This window comes from Dysidea avara, chromosome 3 (genome assembly GCF_963678975.1).
Source record: "Dysidea avara chromosome 3, odDysAvar1.4, whole genome shotgun sequence".
NCBI classification, from domain to species: domain Eukaryota; kingdom Metazoa; phylum Porifera; class Demospongiae; order Dictyoceratida; family Dysideidae; genus Dysidea; species Dysidea avara.
Window position 1 is genome coordinate 15673742 of NC_089274.1, and position 22483 is coordinate 15696224.

Consider the following 22483-nt stretch of genomic DNA (forward strand, 5'->3'; position numbering starts at 1 on the left):
CACACATTGACATAAAATTCAGTCAGTTTTACACCTGCCTCAGTTAGCCAGAGAATGCGCATGCACATGTGTCACACACCCACGCACGCACGCACACACAATCTAACAGGCAGGTAAGGCTGCATCTTTGTGAAAAAGAATAATTTAAACTGTTAAATATGAACTTATCATACCATTAAATGAACTAGACTACAGCTGTATGGCTGTATATGCCTCTAAAATGCAATGAGAACCCTGAGTGTCTGGTATTCATTATAATAGCTAATCACTTTTAGTGGTTGGGAGAGGTGTTGAACAAACTTCATGTGAGTCCAGTAGTCCAGTCCAGTCCAGTGAACAGATACACCCTTACAAATTGCTTATTTACTACATATATTTCTGAGATTGTCAATCAATTCGCTATCCTTTTAGCACATTAAAAAAAAACTCATTTTCCAAAATTTAAAAATTGAGCTGGAGTGCCTACCATACAATTTTTAAGCAATGCAATGTTTATGTTATCTGTTGCAATAAGCTAAAAATATCTTATGACTTGAAAGGTCAAACTAATAGCATGCAGCTAAGCTTTGCATTTCTTCTGTGCAATGCTGCACTTCACGCAGTGTAACCTAATTAACAGTTTCTTGTATGTAACATTTTCTACTGTTGCTACTGTTGCTGCTGCTGTGTTATGATCTTTTTCATTGGTGTCATTACTTATTCAATGAATAACAACAGTCAGATTATCTTTAAAGAGGCTAAAAGTAAATTGTGCCACATGCCAAACCAGTGCCATGCACAGTAAAACTGTCAACAAGTTAAATACAAAAATGCTATATAACTTTACCATGGTAATGACATGCATTAGTTATACATTTTTGTCATAGTAACTTCAACTTGATTCCAGTTGTTGATTTCAACATTGCATGGAAGTGTGGCTCCACTGTGTGAGTTGTGTCCATCTCTAGCAGAAACCTGTATCAATAAGAATGCTATGCATGGCTACTACTCATTTATCCACAATGTATTTCATTATTAATTGTTTTCACACACTATATACTAAGAAATTCACTTTATATAATTAAAATATTGTATGATAGTAGAATGCTATAGAATATCTAATCATTGCATGTGTGTGCTTGATAGTTATTTTAAAAGTCTTCTATCCACCATACCAGCTGTACTTACTAGTATTATTGTATTACCACGTGTGGGATGACATTTTGAGCAAAGAGCAATGAATTATTATAAAACCAAGTCTGAATTTTAAACTCTATCATAAACATGGTTCATGCAAGTTTGAGGCACAAATGCATGCTCTCTCTATGCAATACTAATACAATACAAGTGAAGTGCATACAGGGACAGCAGAAAAGAGAGCTGTAGCCTCTCCCCCATCTGGGATATGGTGGGGCTTAGCCTCCCTAAAAGTACCTCTAGCCACCATTGAGCATGAACAATATTTGTGCTATATTCTACAACATCTTATAGTTGCTTGCAACAATATAAAGACCAAGATACCTCAATAGAGGAGTCGCCCCGATACAACAGTCAAACAAATAATAAACTGCTAAGTCAAGAAGTACTCTCAGGTTCAATTTCAGAGGACCTAATTTTTCAAAAAGTTTACTCTTACATTACAAAAAGTCTGGCTGCATCCTTTCAAAGTGCAACCTCCCACCTCCTGAAAAAAAATTTTGTTATAACTTTGCCCTTGAATGCGTATATAATGGACTTCTTACCAGCATGCATGTTGTGTGTTCTGTCTAATTAAAGTGGCGCTGAACCAATTAAGGGCAGCCATACAAAGCTAATTGGACAGCATATTTGTGGTAATGCGCAAACAAATGTGGAAATTATTGTTGTGTGATATGGCAAATTTTGTATATTGCCTAACACGATTATTACTCTCTTCTTTTATCATGATATGATAAACTATCATGATATACAAATTGCATGAAGTCATGGTAATAAATTGCTAGTATTTGAGTATAAACCATGTAAAATAGTCCCTAACATGCACTTTCCTCTGCAAGTAAGTCTGTTATAAAGAAATTAATACTGTCTTGAACATCATTTTCTGATGAAATTGCTATACCATCATATATCACGATATAATGATATTAAATTTTTCATCACAATTACAATATAAAAATTAATATATCATGACAATCAATATAATCGATTAATTGCACATCACTAGTGGAAATCCATTACAGTCGATTGCATGTGTGTTTGAACATTGCACAGTGCGTGAATTATGTCTGGCCTGCCTACAAGGGCTACACAGTCAAAAACAGCACTAAACAAGCTCAAATTCATAAAAGAAAGAATAACAAATGTTCTGTAACACTTACTTACTTTACACCTGTAAACGAAACGGAATTATACGCAATATTCAAACTCATGTGCAATCAACTGTACATGCGAAGCGTTTCAATTGACAAACTCTGTCAGACCGTCCAGCTACTGTTGTCAATACATGTACTGCGGTATGTCAAAAGGCACCTGTCGGGCTGAAGCAACATCAAACAGTGAAAAATCAAGCCCGTAGCCTTAGCCGTTATCGAGTTATGCTTATCTGAAGGCATTAGTCAGTCAGTCAGTCAGTCAGTCAGCTGAAAATTCCACTGAATAAATTTTATTAAAAATTCCATAGCAATTTCTCTGAAGCATTTTTGGCCAATCTGGAGATACTTTTAAGCTTGACTTCTGCCCAACCAATACTGCCAAGGTATTGTGAGATTGATTTCTGGTCAATATTCTTCTGTGAAAAGATGCTAACCTCCCTGATCCCTAATATACAGTACTACTGTACTGTATGATACTACTGTACTGTATGATATATGTCACGACATAACTTGCTCTGGAAAAACAAGTTGATGTTGTGCTACTTCTAAAAACCAGGCGCTGGAAATATATTTTAATCATAATTACTGAATTATTTTGTAATTCTCTAATTATGTCGCTATGCATTGTTAAGGAAGCACAGGTAGTTCACAAAGTTTGCAGAGTTGCTACACGCGTATTTCAAACCAATGAAAAGAAACCACCTCAGTGCAAACCTTGCCTATGCTCAAGTTTAATGTGGGCTTCATTTAGTGTTTAATTTCATAGGCTGACTGCTTTTACCACTAAAAGGATTTGCTCATGTGGGTGCGTACAGACAAACATAGATAGGTAGATAGATAGATAGATACACACACACACACACACACACACACACACACACACACACACACACACACACACACACACACACACACACACACACACACACACACACACACACACACACACACACACACACACGGTTTTACAAAAACAATTTCAGTAAACCAGGCCTTTGCCCACAGCTGGCGGAACAGGAGCACGCCCACAGTCAGTCTTTGGCTGGCTGTTGGCGAGTGCCTCACTTATAAATAGCAAAACATATTTACCATCGGTGAATTTTACACAAAACAACAATATTTTCAAGAGTATAGTACGCATAATTTTTGGTCCCAATATTCAATTTGTACGAAGACGAATTTGTGTGCTATTTCTATGTTACAACATGAATGGGCCATAACATGCTATGTCATGTCATGATATGTCATACATCACGACTATCATGGCATCCCTAGTTGTGCTGATTTCTCCTTTATTATATTATAATAAACAAAATCAGATAAAAATTTATAGTAATAAAAAAACATCACTATAGTTTGGTGACATAACTAACCTGTTCACAATATGTGCAACCGTAACTTTGAGCTCTTGCATGGCAAAACGTTGACCAATACAATTCCTAAAAGTGACAAAACAGAAACACACTAACTCAAAGCATGTACATGTACACAACGTGGACATACAATGACAACACATAACTATAGTTACTTTTTGTAGGATTAAGGGGACTCTTGACCCCATTTTTTATTAATTGATTTACTATTTTGTTGACAAAAGCCCAATTGATTTTCCCTGCAATTTCCAGTTCCCTGTAATTGGCCAACTATAAGCTCTGTTGGATGAGATACAAACCAATTTCAAAAATCACCTAGTTTATCTACACACATAACAAGTAAACGAAAAAATTTGGAATTTTCAACTAGAGTAGGGACCATAGCACATCGATAAAAAGTACTGAAACAAGTTGGAGTAGTCCATGATATTAAATAACAGTAAAACAATAAGAAGTGTTATATCCCTACTGTGCATTTCCGTTATGGTATCTTGAGCACAGTAGGGATATAACACTTCTTATTGTTTTACTGTGATTTAATATCATGAACTACCCCAACTTGTTTCAGTACTTTTATCAATGTACTATGGTCACTACTCTAGATGAAAATTCCAATTTTTTTCGTGTACTTGTTTGTTAACTTTTTTTTTGTAAATTATGACTGGTGAACAAATGCATACCGCATCTGAAATGGCACCGATATATTATTACTGTAACACACTCTATGCCAGTGTTAAAAACACCGTGAACATAAAAGTTAGCTAGTGGATGCCTTGCTAGTACAATACCCAATCTGTATATAAATTGGACAAAATATCAGAAATATGCTCTTGTTAACCTCCTACATTGGATATAAAGCATTTGCAAGTTATTACGAAAGTGTACAGGCTCACATGCAAGTAATAACATAAAGAACTGTAAGTCCTGCACCACTTTGTTGCGCAGTTCCCTAAAATATGTAAATTTACGAATGCTGGTTACTACATCTGACCGGATGGTAAGTTACAAGGCTTAAAATAATAAGCCAGCATGACTTAGGTTCATTTCTATGTCATGAAGAAACTGCCAGAATTAGGAAATTTATTGGTTGGTATCAGTAACATCCAAACATTAAACACTTGGCTGAGTAACACAATGGCTAGAACTGAAACATACATATCCAAGCACTGGAAATTGTTCTGCAATTTAAGTGTCTGACTTCTGAAGGATGGTTCTTAAAAGGGGGTTTTCACTCTGGAACATGGTAATTGCAAATTCAATCTAGCTATCTAGCAGTAAAGAATTCATTTCAAATAATCAATGTCCACTGTTAAATCTTCTAAATTGGCATTTAGAAATGCAACTGAAATCTTTATAAGTAACTAACTGCAATAGCTTTAAAAACATCGAAATGAGAATTAATTTTAGAGGAACTTATTTCGTATGAAGATGCTGGGGTAGCAGCTTCAAGTGATTTTGCAGTGAAGAAAGGTGTTTTGTCACTAGTTATTGTTTGCAATGAGTACTTACTTGACTGATAAACTGATTTTGATGTACTGATTAAAGAAAAACTTGGCAGCAGCTCATCAAGTAATATTAAGGCTCTTCCAAAAAGGGGTTTGGACCCCTGCCCCTACCACCGCCTCACAACTTTTGATGAATTTCAATATTTTAAATCCATGATAATGAGCAAAGCAGCAATTCTTGCCCACAGATTGTAGTACCAATTCATAGCACTGGAGGCGCATAGATCACATGTACCAAGTTTGAATAGCTGTGGCATATATCCACACCCACTGTTCTGGCAGGCCACAGCCAGTATGGACTTTTATCAGACAATAATTTTAGCAGTTCTTTATGTAGCCTAGTCAGCAAATTTAGACAATTAAACGGGTATAACTAATCACTGGACTGGACTACTGGATTAACATATTTTTGGTTTTTACACATTCTGAGGTAGGTTTTATTGTGTCTTGCTAGCTAACGGCCTTCAGTCTGCTACTAAAATGAGTGTGAGGAGTGGAATAAGCAAAAACTGACTTCTCACTACTTGTTATGCTCTACAGCATTTATATACTTAGTATTGTGTTTTGGAGATTGTAATATATAGCAATAGCTAACCAAAAATCATTCTACTATATTTGTGCTACCTATCATACACTGTGTCCTAGCTCAGACACAACTTATCCTTCCTAAAACAATCTATTGTAGCTAAATTCGCTCCTACATGCAATATACACAACTGTAGGGTTTTTTCTGCTATCATGATTAGTTCTTAACCGTGCTGGTTGGCATACTATAATATGTGACCAAATTTATTAGCATTGCTACTATTTCAGCTCCAAGACTTCATCGTTGGTTAACCATAACTAGCACATTCTCTGCAGCATACTGATAAGGAGTATAGACCTTGTGCATGCCAAGGCGTGGTCTAGCAAAAACCAGAAAAAGGTTGCTACGGCTTCAAGTTTCGCGATAGTTTACGAGAAAAGTGAGGGCAAAAGTATCAAGTGTTCTATTGCAAAAATCTTCCCTAGGCGGAATAACTCGCCATGCAGCAAATATGTTATATACTTTTACCCAGTAACTTACTTTATACCAGCGCTACTCTTTTAGCACGATTCCTTCATATTAGCATTAAAGAAATTTCGTATGCATACAATGCGTATGTTTTTCGCCCTCAATAAATGGCGGATGCATTATTTTGATGATGTAATAAAGTGCCACGCCTTAGCGTGCACATGGTCTATAGGTATATGTATTGTAGAAGAACATAAGTAGTGAAAATCACTAGAAGTCACTCCACTCCTCACACTCATCATTTTAGTAGCAGACTGCAACTTTTCTGAAGACCCTTAGCTAGCAAGACTCAATAAAACCAAACTCAGAATGTGTAAAAACCAAAAATATGTCAGTCCAGTAGTCCAGTCCAGTCCAGTCCAGTAGTCCAGTCCAGTGATTAGTTACACCCCAATTAAACTTTCATCCCTGCTTATAGGCGACAATAAATCTGCGAATTGGTGAGTGACTAGCTTTGGACATGTGCCTACAGTTGATACACCACTATGCATATATGTACACAGACACATTGTGGATACCTATGACACATACATACCTTGGTCCAGCAGAAAATGTGAGGAATGCAAAAGGATCCATATTTTTCATATTCTCAGCACTAAACCTTGTTGGGTCAAATCTCTGTTAACACACAATGATACAACACACAACACTTGTGCATGAAAGAACTACTCACCTCAGGATCATCCCAGACTAATGGATCATGGTGTACAGTGTAGATACCAATATTTATCCATGTTCCTAAGATGATATTGGTCAACATAAGTGAGCAAACATCAACCTTAACTTGCCTTTAGGAATTCTTTGTCCATTTCCTACAAACCCTTCAGATAATTTGCTGGTAATTGGGACAATTGGGTACAACCTCAATGTTTCCTTAATACACATTGTAGTATAATTGAGTTTAGTAAGGTCTTCCCTAACAGTGTACACATCAAATAATAATATAACAGAGTGATACTCACCATGTGATGTCATCAGAGTCCCTGCCAGCTAACACTTCTCTTATCTCCTTCCTACACTCTTCCTGGTGTTCTTTGTACATGGCTAGACAGTACAGGATCCAACCTAAAGCTGATAGTAGCACATTGCCATATATGGCATAACAACACATGAATCCACACACAAACCTACTGCAGTAGTGTCATGACCACCAAACATAAAAGTGTCCACTTCTTCTCTGATCTCTGTGTCTGTTAACCCCTCACCATTTTCATCCTTTACGCACAAAGTAATTTTAGTTATACTAACATATTTACTATACCCTTGCAGATAATAAAATGTCCAGAAAATCTTGATACTTTCTAGTTGGCTGTGATCCTAGTGGAGTCTACCAGTCACATTTTGACATATAAGATATTACGATAATAATATTACCTTCAACAATTCATCTCTTCTCTGTAAGATAACTTCTTCTGAGAATTTATGAACTAAATTACAATTATGGAGAAATTTGTGCCCAGCAGCAGTAGCAAAATATATCCAGTCAAATGCAAGAAGTGGATTACTGTGCATAGTTAATAAAAAAGTAATGATAGATGGCTCACCTAAAGCCATGTATATCAAAGGTAAATAGGGAGTATAATATGTGACCGGATCTGCAAGAATCCGACATGTTAGTGCAAGCCTAATTTTACAGTAGAATGCAATAAATGCAATGGGTATGAAAATTTTTAAAACAATCCGTAAATTTTGAGAGCTTGTTTTACAATGAAGGAAGGTGATAATGGCTAAAACCTTGGTAGCATCGTGATCCCCAAAGCTAGACAAATTCTAAAATCTTATTTTGTGTCAGTACTCTCAAGGAGATGGAAGATATGAGTATTGGTCTGCCTCACATTGGACAAGCATTTAGTTTATCACATTTTTGCCTTTGTCCTGGTTGTAGGAATGGCCTGGATGACAAAAGTTACCAGTAATAGATTTGCCTGTTCATGAAGAACCTGATGGTGTAAGTTGCATTTGGTAAAGGAATGCATTTGTAAGTTATGACAGTTTGATTACACGCCTGTAGTTTATTTTCTGTATTGTCACAGTACAAATTCATTTTTCTGTTGTTGCTACTTTGTAGTACTGTAACATCAAAAGTTCTTGGCTTCTAGAGCTGAAACTCTTTGGTTGACCATTCTTTTGGCTAACTAAATAAAGAAAGGAGTTCAAAAAATGCACTAACATGTGGGGTTCTTGTAGATTCGGTCACATGTTATGGCAGTTAGACCTTGGCAGTACCAAATACTAAACACACTGGTAGGAGTTTATCCTTACTGACACAATGTTCATGACCTCAACAGCTTGGAATAAAACCCAGATAGATCCCACATAGATTTTAATGCATAGCTAGATATCAACACCTTAGCTTTGGCTTTACCTCAGCCATCCTGGTTATGTTTATGTGACAAAGTGAGTGAACTACAAAAAAACGTTTCTAACATGCCAAAGTTGAAGCCTTAGCAGCAATCATAAATGTAGCCATTCGTGTGTATCTTCCTATCTAAGAATTAATATTGCCAATACAACCAACATATTAACAATGTACGATGAAGTGCATGTCACTAAATACCAATTACTGTCAAGTAACCAGTTTTCAGTTATGCTCTGTACACAGCTACAGAGAACAGTACGTAAAGCATTTCTACATCTAATCTGCTCACAGTATGGTACAAAAATTACTGCTGAGCCTGGTTTCATTGTGGAAAGGGGGCAACTCCCCTTCCCCGCATCTTTCTAACAAAAGATCAAGATACGTTACAGAGTAGTTAGCCACTCTAACAGAACAGTCACATTAGTAACATTTATCAATAATTGCAAGTAGCTAGTTTACTTCAATGCTTATTAGTTCCTGACTCAGCATATGCAGTAAAATGCTTTATTACTCTATTATTATTGTGATGTACAAGACCTCAATAATGAGTATAAAGTACATGATCAGCTACCAGCTAAATTTAGGTAAGATTTAAAAGTGCTAATATTGTCAGTTTCTACAACATGATCAGGAAGAGAATATTGCAGAGTTTGAAATTTTCTCTAAGCATATAATTCCCCCAGAGTTACCCAGACCCCTAGAATAGCATCCATACTATGATATGGATGTATCATATCTCCTTAGACAAGTACACAAAAAAATTTGGAATTTTCAACTAGAGTAGGGACCATAGCACATCGATAAAAAGTACTGAAACAAGTTGTAGTAGTCCATGATAGTAAAACAATAAGAAGTGTTATATCCGTACTGTTCATTTCCGTTATGGTATCTTGAGCACAGTAGGGATATAACACTTATTGTTTTGCTATCATGGACTACTACAACTTGTTTCAGTACTTTTTATCGATGTGCTATGGTCCCTACTCTAGTTGAAAATTCTCAAATTTTTTCGTGTACTTGTTTGTTAACTTTTTTGTAAATAATTTTATTATGACTGGTGAACCCACACATACCGCATCTGAAATGGCGCCGCATCCCAGCTATATCAATTATCGTCTGAAAAGTGAAATATCCATTACACTTGGTTGTCAGCTATACGAATCAAGAACTTTTCCGGAAGCACCTCTACAATCTATGCATAACAAAAGAAATGGTGCCGCGCCCTAATTTTATTAATTATCGTCTGAAAAGTGAAGTATCCATTACGCTTCGCAGTCAGCTTTGTTCAACCTGTTACACAGCAATATGAATCAAGAACTGTTCGAAAAGCACCTTTGCAATCAAAATAGCCACTATGAAAAATACAAACGATTTTTGTTTCGAAGGGCATCATGTGCTCGCGCCAAATCAACACCTTTCCCTGTCAGCAAAGATGAATGGAACACAAAGGAGGACACTGGTAAGTCCATGAAGAATGCATTGTACATACTGTGGTATGCCAAAAGGCACCTATCGGGCCGAAGCGAAGTCGAACAGTGAAAAAATCAAGCCCATAGCCTTAGCCGTTATCGAGTTAAGCTTGTCTGAAGGAATCAGTCAGTCAGTCAGTTACTTACTTACTCAGTCAGTCAGTAGAAAATTCCATCGAATAAATTTTTTTTAAAATTCCGTAGCAACTTGTTGAAAGCGTTTCGGGTCGATCTGAAAGCTTGTTTGGACTTAGTTTTACCTCACCAATACTGCCTCATCGTCGTCAGGGAAAATTGAGGCTGGTTTTTGGGTGATTTTATTTTGTGGGCCACGCCTGCTCCTTTGTGGTCCCTACTATACAGTTACTATCGTACTGTATGATATGCCATAAGGCACATGTCAACCTCATGTGATATCTTTAGTCCATTAAGCCATTAAGTCACCACCTGGTTTGATATTTTTTCCATATTCAACAGTTTCTCAAGATTCTGACTTCCCAAATACCTTTCAACTTTCTTGCTGGTCCAAATTTTACTTTGGTGGGTATGGCAGAAATTTACCAAATCACATTCCTCAACAAACAAATCGTGCATGTGCATCAAACATAAATGCAGTTTATTATTATTTCACTTACTATACTCGTTCTAAAAGAAGCCGTGATAGTTCTTTGGTAGCCACAAGATATGGCACCTCCCTATGGGTACACACTATACACTTGTTAGTTCATTTACATCTTCACACTAACCTCTCCTCTAGACAGTTACTATTAATAGAGTAAATACATCTCAACAACACATCTAGTGTATACAAGTTCAAATACTCAGTGATCTCCACTGACTCTCCACTATCAGCTAATCCACTCCATATCTCCTATTGGTTCACACTATACACACTGACTCTACACAGTATATTAACACACCAGCAACTTGTGGGACACTTCATTGTATACTGGTATGTACTGTTTGAGTATGTCAAAGTGAAAAGCTGGAGTGAGCATTTTACGATGTCTTCTCCACCTCTCTCCACAACTGGTCACTAAACCCAAACCTGAAATTAATGTATTTAACTTCAAAATATTTGTGCTTTGTTTTCCATGATGTGCTTCATTCTACCAAAGTGCATTTTATATTCTTTATTAAGAGTGTTACACAACCCATCAAGCTTGATCCCACATACAAACATAAGACTGGATCTGTGATAATGATGCATTTTTCTTATTGAATAATATTTATAATCTACTTAGCCAAGTGTATGCTCTGGCCAAGTTTCAGCCTTGTATGCCAACAACTTTTGTATTTACAATCCTACAAAGTAGCAACAACAGAAAGATCGATCTGTACACTACAAAAATGGTTGTAACTTACAAACGTAATAAAGTACAGAGTTGCAACTTGCACCAACGTATTTGCCATGAATAGGGGAGTCCATTACTGGGTAAGTTTTTCCTTCTATCGCTTTTCTTCACTACATACAGAGACGAATCAGTAAAGAAAAAAAGATCACGTACAATCGCTTCGACATGACATAAACAAATGCCCATAACTCACATATCCTTTAGTCTACTGAAACGAACCAAAAACTTTCAAACTTCCCTTGAGTAGACGAATAAGATGATATCCAGGTTTTTATCATTAGACCCTTTCTTCAAGTGTTTACAAATTTTACAGATTTTTTAAAATTTTTACCCATTCCAATCAGTGGCTTTTACTGAAAATTTAGGCTTGCACCATTATGCCAGGTTTTTGCAGATCTCTGGTCACATAATATCAGATCACGAATGATAAACTATTAATCGTTTGTTAAATCAGTTAATGCACTGTGTATACTCACAAACAATTATGTTTCCATCAAATGCTTTGTACTACCTCTTCAATTGTGAATGATAACTACTTCTAATAGCTTATCGTGTTAATAAAAGACAGAGTGGACCAAAAGGCTATAGCTACTGTACATGTAGTATTGATAGACACATAATATACAGCATTCATATACAGTACACATATCAACCTACCAGTCCATTTGTGCATACAATCATAACCTCTCGGTTTTGGTGCCTCTATTAAATGTAGTAATATTAAAACATGGACACACAGTCACACACATATGCGTACCTCCTGATTGCTGTAAGAGTACTCCGACAGTTTCAAGGTCAGCTGTAAACACCATAGGGATGAATGGTCCAATCCAGTACACACACCATTTAGGATATTTCACATGATAATCCTGTATGTACTGCAGTGACTTCATAGAGAAATCAAACTGTGAAAGTTAACATTTAGTTAATCACATTGATAGCACTTAAATGCGTCATTTCTAAGTACAGTAACATGTCACTAATAGAATTTTACAGAGTAAGTTTTCTGACCTCCATACTAGCCAATCAGTTATAAAATTAGCCTATACTATATAGATACACTCTTGTGGTTGTAGTTACCAACCACAGGGGTTGTATAAAGTTATTTTGTATCTGGTCCAGCTCTAGGAAGACTACAAGTTACTGCACCACACTCCAAAGTCTGAAACATAAACCTTCTAGGGCAGGGGCGTAGGGAGGGGGGGATTCTAAAGGGTTCAGGAACCACCCCCCCCCCCCCCCCCCCCCCTGTAAAATTTAGACTTCTGCAAGCAGGACCCTAAAACACCCTTTAGTGTGGCAGGACAAAATGAGTGAGTAATGGCACAGCACAACAATCGATAAAGCATTCATCTCTCAGTGAAGGATTTACAGAGATAACATAAGCCCTCTTCAAAACTTGTTAGAAAGATCAATATACTCTAATAGAGCAGTCAGGTATACTCTAATAGAACATGCATGTAAATATCCATATCTACCAAATTATGAAGTTTTTCAGACATTCTAACATTAAATGCAAAATTGAGCATGACCTTATGCTGCTGTAGCTTTGTGTGCAGTGTTTAAAGATATAGCTAGAACTCCAGTAATTTATCACTTGTGTACGCAAAATGAATTCATGTTACACATATTTGTATAGTTATAATGTTTTGATTGTAAGTTATGCAGTGCTTGAAATAATGGTCGGACATCTGATGTTTGTCTGAACATGTTCTATTTTGGTCGGACATCATGTCCAACCAAAATTGGTATAAAATTTACTCAGACAAATGTGTATCAGATTTAATATAATAATTTTTCATGGTAAAAGTATTCAATCTCTGAACAAGTTTTACAAATGTCTGATCAAAAATAGTTTAGTTTAGGTGCTATGTCCTAGCATTTTTGTCTGCTTATTTCAAGCACTGGTTATGATATTTGTATCAGTGGATTTATGGTTCCTATACCAGTGAATTCATAGGCGGTGGAGACGGAGGGCCAGGGGAGTCATGGCCCCCCACTTTTATGGGACAGTGTTTGCAAGAAAAGATCAAAATACTCTAATAGAGCAGTCACAGTATTCAGAGAAGCAGTGTTTGCAAGAAAAGATCGAGCTACTTAGCTACGTATGTGTAGTTATAAATAAGGAGGGTGGAAGGCAGCTATTGTTAGCAGGTATATATTTAGCTTTTTTTTGGTCTTCACTTACAGCTGGCCTGGCCCCCTCACTCTTTGGCCTGCTCCACCGCCCCTGAGTGAGTTAACTATCACTTACAGATTACTAGCTATATGCGTCTCCATGTGTTATGCTGTCTGTTTCCACTAGGTAACTTTATATAGTATCCCAGGGGCACTTATAATTAATATACTTTTGCATAAAATATAGCAATTTGTTTGAGTTTTGATTCATCAAAATATTGAAAGTCTCTCAGCCGCATCCCTGCTTCTAGTAACTCACTACTGCTGTTGGAACCCTCCTTCAAAAAATCCTGGCTACACCCCTGTAGGGAGGTTTGGGTCTCTGGTGGCATGCCTCCCAGGGAAAATTTTACAAAATTAATTCTGAAATTCCAATGCAGTATTTATGACTGACTGTTCTATTAGAGTACTGTATTGACTGCTCAGATATATCACAATGTATTGCAAAATTCTTAACATGTATAGTCCGGTCAAACCTGGACTAGCAAGGCAAGTTCCTACGCCCTTGCAGTTTATTTTGACTGCTATTTTCAGTCCAACTACATACTATTAAAGTACTCATAATGTATGCATAACTTGACCTGTAGCTAAAATTCCTGTCTGCCATTGACTCTAGATCTCTAAATTTATACTTGTGGAGAACAAGCAAATTGTGGTAAAATTCATACAGCAAATCAGATAACTGATGTACAAAGTATCCCAGTATATCTAATCCTCTTCACTACATATATATTATGGTTTGAGAATAGCGAGGCACTATTGGTACATACATTAATTTTGTACAGGTAGACTTTAAGCCAAAGTAGTCTGTAGAATCTTCAGTAGAGCTGGAGTGGGACCAGTCCAAGAGCATGCATCATGATGCATATTGCAAAACAATGACACATTTACATTAGAGATGTTGAAAAATAGCTACAAGCATTTTCCGTTCAATTAAACCATAATAAATAAAGTAATGTCCACTTGGTTCCACTTGGGGTACTTTGAAATAATAAAGTCACTCTCTCAAAGGTTCTTATGGATACATATACTTGAAATTGACAAGGAAAAGACATCCTGACCACCTGGCAGGCTCCTGTAAGCGTTCGAGTGTTAATAAGATGGCTGCAGGTTCAAGACTGCCCAGGTCCAGTCATGGATTTTTCTCCTTTCTCCACCTTTTCAAACATACTTGCAGTAGGACCAGGAGTCCTACAGACCTTCAGCACTTGTGTTGGTAAAATCTTAATAAATAAATATAAATAAATAAATAATTCTGTGGCTGTTGTTATTCATAAGGTAGTCACAAAATTTTTAAAAAAACTTAAATAAAAAAGATCTCAAACAAAAAAAAAATTGCAACATTTTTGAGGATTGAATGCAGGACCTACACCAAGCTACAGTTTTACCACTACACGATGCTGCTACCCCATACCTTATAGATGTGATCAGTTAATAAGAATCAAATGGTATGGTACTACTGTTTAAGTAGTGATCACCCCAAAAAATTTAGTGTGCCACCCAAAATCCCTTTTTGAAAATCATCCTAGAAACATCTTACACGACGAACTCACCTTTACAAAATAGTACTAGTCCATATAATATACAATGCAGATTTAAATATAACAAACACTACAGATATAGAGTTATTTTAAAATCGCCAAAACTTGAATTTTAGTCTCACTGCCTCACTTCCTGATCACAGTCGCAAGGCTAGAGGTCAAACAAAGCAGCATACGGATACCATCTTACGTTACAATAACAAACTCACCAGTGGGATGTGCCTTTTGGGGTTCTGACAAATGTAGGCCCTCTGCGCATTGCCGCTTCTTTTATCTTCAATTAGGTTGCTTGTCTTCTTCTTCATCCAACGAAACCATATTGAGGAGTTAATTTTCTGTATCAACACTTTCTTTCAGCAGCATATTTAGATGCTACAGAATTATTTCAGAGCTGGATTTCAGAAACGCTTCATGCAGTCCCAGTGCTACTAAAGTGGTATACTAACTAGATATCAGCAACTTCATGATTGGAATTCTGTTCACAATACGTTTGCCACCACACACATCAAATAAAGATCTAGATTGACTAATAGCAATAAAGTACGGAGACTACACCTCTTAACAGTCTAGCTATTTACTTAACAGTAAACGAGATTACCTCACCCCTTATTGGTCTAGCTAGCTGTATAACCCTTGGCTGACTCAAGATACTCTAATACAACAGCCATGTATGATATTCTAATAGAACAGTCACAGGTTACACTGTAGCTAGCTGTGCTACAACAAAAACTAGTATTTTAAATTTAAAAATGAAGTAGGGATCTATGCAATAAAAGTAGTGAAACAAAGATGAATGATGGTATTACAACATAACTCGGTGGGAAAGTCCCTACTTTGGCACAGCTATAACAGCTATTTTGTTCAATGCCAAAGTAGACATTTCCCACCGAGCTATGCTGTAATACCATCTTGTTCACTACTTTTATTGTATAGATCCCTACTTCATTTTTAAATTAAAAATGTTAGCCTACCATATTTTCTTGTACAAAAGCCTGGGCTATTATTTCCTTCCCAGCATTTGTGACCCAGCCTGTAAACAAATAGGGACTATATTTGAGACCGGGTATTTATTTTGTATTAGTCCGACTGATGCCCAACGTTTAATCAAATTCGGGTGGTGATTACTGTAATGGTAAGCATAGAAAACAGCAAGAAAAACAGTGATACCATGTGTTGACTACATAAACAAGTGTAAGAAGGCTTAAAATGATTGGAAAATAGTTGTATCATACACATCTACATACACTCAAACTGCTCAAGTGATTACTTATAGTACCTTCATACCTCAGAAGGCTCTAAACTCAAATATAAAGAAGCAACAGCAAGGGAAACACTTAAAGCCATTAACAGTGGGTTCATAGGGTTGCCAAAAACTTAATACAGACAGTGAACATCATTATGATTAACATAAGGTTTGGGTTAGGGTCAGGTTCAGCTTTGGTTTCTTCTTCACCCAAGTGGCTTAGTATTAATTAATACTAGGTGTACCCGCGCAAAATGCACGTGATACTAAGACAATAATTATGTGCACATCATCACATACCAACAAAGACATGATTACGCATAGCTACTAATGTGCACACATAATTTCTTCAATTGTGTGTGCATCAACAAAGAGTAACTGATGTCATAGTTTATGTAATGTAGGTTGGCCTTATGCACTAGAGTTTCTGCACACCTGTCCTCATGAAGGTGGGTATCAAGATGTGTACCAGTAACCATGCACATACACAAAAGAGATTAGCTTTTGAGTGGCAGACAAATGCCACAATTGGGATGTACTCTACTTCATTTGGATGATAATGTTGCATGAACTAACAAAGTGTGAGTGAGTGTGGTATGAGGATCAATAGTTGGTGCATCACCACAATGACCAATTCAACTTGCGTTTTACATACAGTGGTTTATATTTAGTTAGATTGCGTTGTTAGAGTAACTGAATTGGAGTTCCATTTCTACATCCTAGTCATAATATTGTTGTGTTGTTTACTTATTACATGACAAAGTGTGTATGCAGTGCAGTATAGAGTATGGGTATTCAAGTTAATCGGCTGTACTGAGCGAGAAGGTCAAAACCAGCATGTGCATTTGGATAGAGAAGAGTTGCTTATTATAGTTGCTCTCAGAATTAAAATATCAGCATAGCCCAGGTGAATCCTTCATAAGAAGAGCAGTTGCCCAATTAGAGGTAGTATGTGTTCTATTAGAGTACACTGTAAAAATGATTTCGTCATTTTAACAAATTGTTTGTTGCATTGCGATGGATGTTCTATTAGGGTAGTTAAACTAATAGAGCTTCTGGAAGTTTCAGCTGTCCCTGTAGAGTTAACCAAGGAGTGAAAATGTGTCCCCTACACATTGAAGACTACAATAGCAACTTCATGATCTTGTCCACGATTCGTCGCTTGGTAAGGTAGATGTATGTTCTATTAGAGTAGTTGAAACTTAACCTCACTCACAATAAAGTCATCCTGCAGGATGCAGAGTGTGTCTTTTAGGCTAGTATTCCTTATGTAGTCTGTTAGGCAGCCTGATTGGAGTGACCATCATTCTCTAACTTGCCACACCCACTACGAAACTCTCCTTTTTAACTGTTTCCTTCTACCTTGCAGCGGTGTTGCTGGTAATCCTCCATTTTCGTGTAATCCTCCGTTTTCGTGTCACAGTTCGTGATTTTTTATTTTATTTTTTATACTGGACAGCCAGTAATTACTGATATGCAGTGTTGGGAGTAACGCGTTAATTTTATATGGCCTCGATTTTTATATTTCCCGTTCTGTTGTCCACAGGAGAGAGAAACGTCTAGTGTAGGCTGGGATGGGAAAGGCTGGTAACACAATAAGTGTCTCCAGAAAGTTTTGGACGAATTCATGTCTCCCTCGGGTAGTTACGGTGATTTAAAGGGTATTTCCCGTAGTTTAACAAATCGCCACCAATCCTGGATCAAAAGATTTGTCTCAAATTCTAGAATTGAATGGTATCGATCCAATCGGAATCCAACCAAGAATGACAGATCAGTGCTCGAAAAACTTGTGCGTGGGCGTTAGAGAATTAATATATAGATACCGTATTTCGTTGTATAAAAGCCACATTTGATTAAACACCTGTCTCGATTATAAGCCAGGGGGGTTCCAGCACCTCTGGAAAATGAACGCCTGGTCTCAAATAGAGGCCTGGGCTATTACTTGAGTCTACCAAAAGTTTATCTTCATACAACTAGTGTGTTTGGTTCTATAGTTATGATTGTAATTGTAATTGTAATATTTACATGGGGAATCCACTCAGTAAAACTGATTTCCCTGCACATATACATACAAATATTATACACAAAATGTTAACTACTATGCTTATATTACGAAAGTACACAAAATTCAACTAGCTATAATTACATACAGCACAAACAAAACAAAACAACAACAAAAAATATTAAGAATTGAGGTAAATTTTTAAAAATGATGGTAATGTGGCAGCCTCAGAAACACTTGCCTACAAATTGTTCCACAAGACAGCCCTTTGATAAAAGAAGCTCTTTTTACCATAGTTGGTAAACACTCTGGGGAAAAAGTCAATTAATGTTACGGCTAACATGACCCGTTGTTATGTCCTTTGAAAATTGAAAAATATTATGCAAATAAGGAGGAGAAATCTGATGTAAAGACTTGAAAATCTGAATTGCTGCATGAAATCTTTGATGCTCAGATGCAGGATTGCTGTAAAAAAATATTCATACAACAGTGTTGTACAAATAGCCACTTCGTAAGAGAAACTATGATGAAAGCAAAATGAAGCAAATCCATAACTTAGGTGAGGTGAATCCTCAGACACAACAGTACTACCCTACAGTTGGTTGTGGCAAGGAACAACTACAACAATTAAGTTTAAGCATCAATTCTATTGCATCTAGCTATAGCTAGTATGCACAGATATAAACACCTCGTACAGGTTCTGACTTCAGTGTTCACACTCCAGTGCCTAACTGGTAAAGTTAGTTCTAAAGCAGTGCGTCCAAATGTGGCGCCGGCCGCCTAGTCTCGCGGCGCCCGACCCTAAAAGTCTTTTCAGTAGGGTCGGGCGCCGCGAGACTACCGGCCGCCAGACTACACAGTAAAAAGCTACGCCCCCAAGTTATGTGCTCGGTCATGTACTGAAACACACAACACTCACTTCGAGTGAATTTCCCCACAGCCATCGTCTTGGAGGAGACGGCAGCGAGCGACTGAGATGTCTAATTCCATTATACCACGTGATCCACGAAGCAATCACTCCGGTGAAACGTGACAGTAAGATCAGTAGCAGAACAACAAAACCAATAGCAAACGAATAAAGTATATCCATCAATCCAGTACGGCAGAGAGTCTCTCTATTTCCACAGTGAATGATCTATTCTCAGGCTATTAATTAGGATTTACGCTAGGATTTACGGAAATTTTCTTCCGGGTAATGCTTGGCCTTAAATCTAATATACTTATAATGTCTCCAGCCATAACAAAGTACACCACTTAGTTATTTGATCATCTAAATAACCAAACAGGAATGGGATGGGAACACAAAGATAAGTCCATATGCAGCATTGACCTCAGTATTTACATAGCTACTGCAGTATGCCAAAAGGCACAAGCACCTATCAACTGAAGCATTATTGTTAATGTCCCAAGCTAAGGTCACAGATACTCATATAATATAATTAGGCCAGGAAAGGCTGATTCACACTGAGTTTCTATTGTGATTTGACCAATTGCCTCGTGTTGTTGTTGTGGTGCATCTTCTCCGTTTCAGTTATTATAGCACATGGGACATGGGTTAGCTAATGGTCACATTTTAACAGTGAAGAATGTAGGTGATATGAATACAAACTCTTAACTGCAGCTAAACAGTTTCCTCCTCATCTTGTTGTAGTAGCTAGTTACAGCAAAATTATAAAAACTGGCTGCATTTTTGCTTCCTATTAATACATTTATTGACAAAAACTGATACATTATACCACAAAACTCAGGTAGCCACACATGCATGCACATGCCATTAAGCCTCTTAAATAATCCCACCTGGCACTTTGGACCTTGCATCATGCGGTGACTTAAATGAACAAGCATATTAGCTATTACGAGATGCATCGTGACGGCAACAGAACAAGAAGCTGTTAGCCATGTCACACCTGATATTGTAATTGTTTTCAAAATTAATGTAGAAAGTTAACAAGTAACATACTCACCCATCACCACAAAAGAACCGGCAACCTTAAGCTTTCCCAGTACTCAGTACCCCTATAGGATAACGTTTACCATGATTTTAATTGTTTGTCAAAGTCTCATATCACTTAATTGCCACTCATCACAGGATTACAACATTGGTACTCACATGCATCTATAGCAAAACAAAGTCAAATTGATTCACTTGTTAAGTTCCAGGCAGCTTCAGAAACATCCTACATAGCAGGGCGCCCTTTTACTAACATAGATAATTTTAGATATAGACAAATTATATATAAGCAGTGTTTCTCTTTAGTATTTGCCACATGTGGTGGAATATATATCATGGCATGCACATTCAGATAAAAATTGAAATAGCCTTGATACTTTCATGATACACTCACTATACAAAAGAGTACAAACTATTGTGCATTTTTATTTTGGTCTTTTAGCTTCTCAATCATCAGACACTCAACTTTTGGTTTAACACTGCCACCAATCTTTCTTTTCCTTCGAAGCTATTTGTCACCGGAAGTTGCTATCAAAAAACCACAAGCGCCTTTTTTAGCAAAATTACTACAGTAACTCATCCAAAATTTTCATGCCTTTTGGGTGAAAAATGACAGACTTTAAACATAAGGGTGTAGAATAGCAAGGGGCGTGACCGTTGTTTAACACACAGGTGCTAAAAATTTAGTAGTAAGTCACAGACTAATTAACAACCATAATATCATCAACGTAAAAGATAACCTGTTTCACCATGTGACTTGGGAAGCCTTACGCAAACTGTACAGAGCACCCTTAATCTATACAATTACCCTTTCTCTTGTTTAGATTTAGAACTGTTTGCACTGGCTGGCTGCTTAGAGTTACAAACCTTGGCCCTGTGAATATGTACATATCAGGTAAGTCTTAGTCAGTAAACAATACACTCTCAACTGTCTGTAGAAAAATTCCATATAATTATTTGGATTTCCATTTTGTATTTTTACAACAATTGACTCCAGTTACTCTCTGTGGATGCATGTGAGTATCTGTGAAATTTCAATACACATATTCACATCTGGACCATGCATGCATGCAATGTCAAGCTTACACATGCAATATTTTATTTTCTATATGTGACCAGATTTGGGAAAAGGTACCTTTTCACACTTTTTATATACCAGCAAATAAATGTCATAACATACACTGATTGATATCAAAATGCAGCCAGATACTGTAGCTTCACTCATGGAAAATTTCAGATGATTATATGCAACGATTAAACAGTTACGAAATTGTAAGGTTCAAAAAATGGGTCAAATTTTGTGTGAAAAGGTAAATCCAGTCACATATATCTTGCTGCCCATCAGTATAAGTGGTGAATGACCCATACTATAGTTGGTTACAGTGGCGGATCCAGGATGGGGCATTTGGGGCAAATGCCCCCCCCCCCCCTTCAAGAAATTGCATACAAGATCGAGATACTCTAATAGAGCAATCAATTACTCTAATAAAGCAGTCACAATGTTCATGAGGCAGTGTAGCTTACCTATGAAGCTATAAATAGGATTTTATTTTACATAACAGACGTGATATAGTTGGTAAGGATAACTAGCTATTATTGTCGAGACCTTTTTTTTTTTTTTTTTTTTTTTCTTTTTTTTTTGGTCTTCAACTGTTTTTCAGAAAGGTGCCCCCCCTCTTTCCAAACTCTGGATCCGCCCCTGGGTTAATGATAATAAAAAGATATACTCTAATAGAGCAGTCAATTATTCTATTAGAACAGTCGCATTTTATTCATATTTTTTTTAAAGCCACCTTGTTTAAACACCTTCTCAGAGCTCTTCCTAGGCAGTCCCCTCAGAATATCATCCATGTCTGTTGTAAACTTTGATGAATCTTGAGTGTTCTATTAGAGAGTATAATTAAAAGACTGCTATTAAAGTTATATAAATATGATTCAATTGATTCTATGAATCACAAAGCATACATAAAGAAGCACCTTAACTAATACATCCTTGAATTTTTAATACTGTTATTTCTTAAGATATAGTTTTATCATGACCAGCACTTACTGCTGTATAAGCACAGCATACTATGCTATAAACCACAAAATTGTAGTCTATTAGAACAGTCACCACGTTTCTA

The 22483-nt window shown here is 36.8% G+C and overlaps 1 protein-coding gene across 1 annotated transcript; it reads right to left on the minus strand.

The window, feature by feature from the left end:
* Positions 1-797: 797 nt before the first annotated feature.
* LOC136249596 (cytochrome P450 4F6-like) lies at positions 798-19588 on the minus strand. The gene is made up of 15 exons (XM_066041659.1): positions 19329-19588; positions 12203-12350; positions 12103-12147; positions 11011-11138; positions 10837-10961; positions 10726-10785; positions 7637-7766; positions 7524-7589; positions 7390-7477; positions 7225-7333; positions 7051-7178; positions 6936-7000; positions 6798-6880; positions 3704-3769; positions 798-954 (listed from the first exon to the last, which is right to left on the minus strand). The coding sequence occupies exons 1-15, from the start codon at positions 19497-19499 to the stop codon at positions 861-863; spliced, it is 1506 nt and encodes a 501-aa protein (XP_065897731.1). The 5' UTR covers positions 19500-19588; the 3' UTR covers positions 798-860.
* Positions 19589-22483: the final 2895 nt, after the last annotated feature.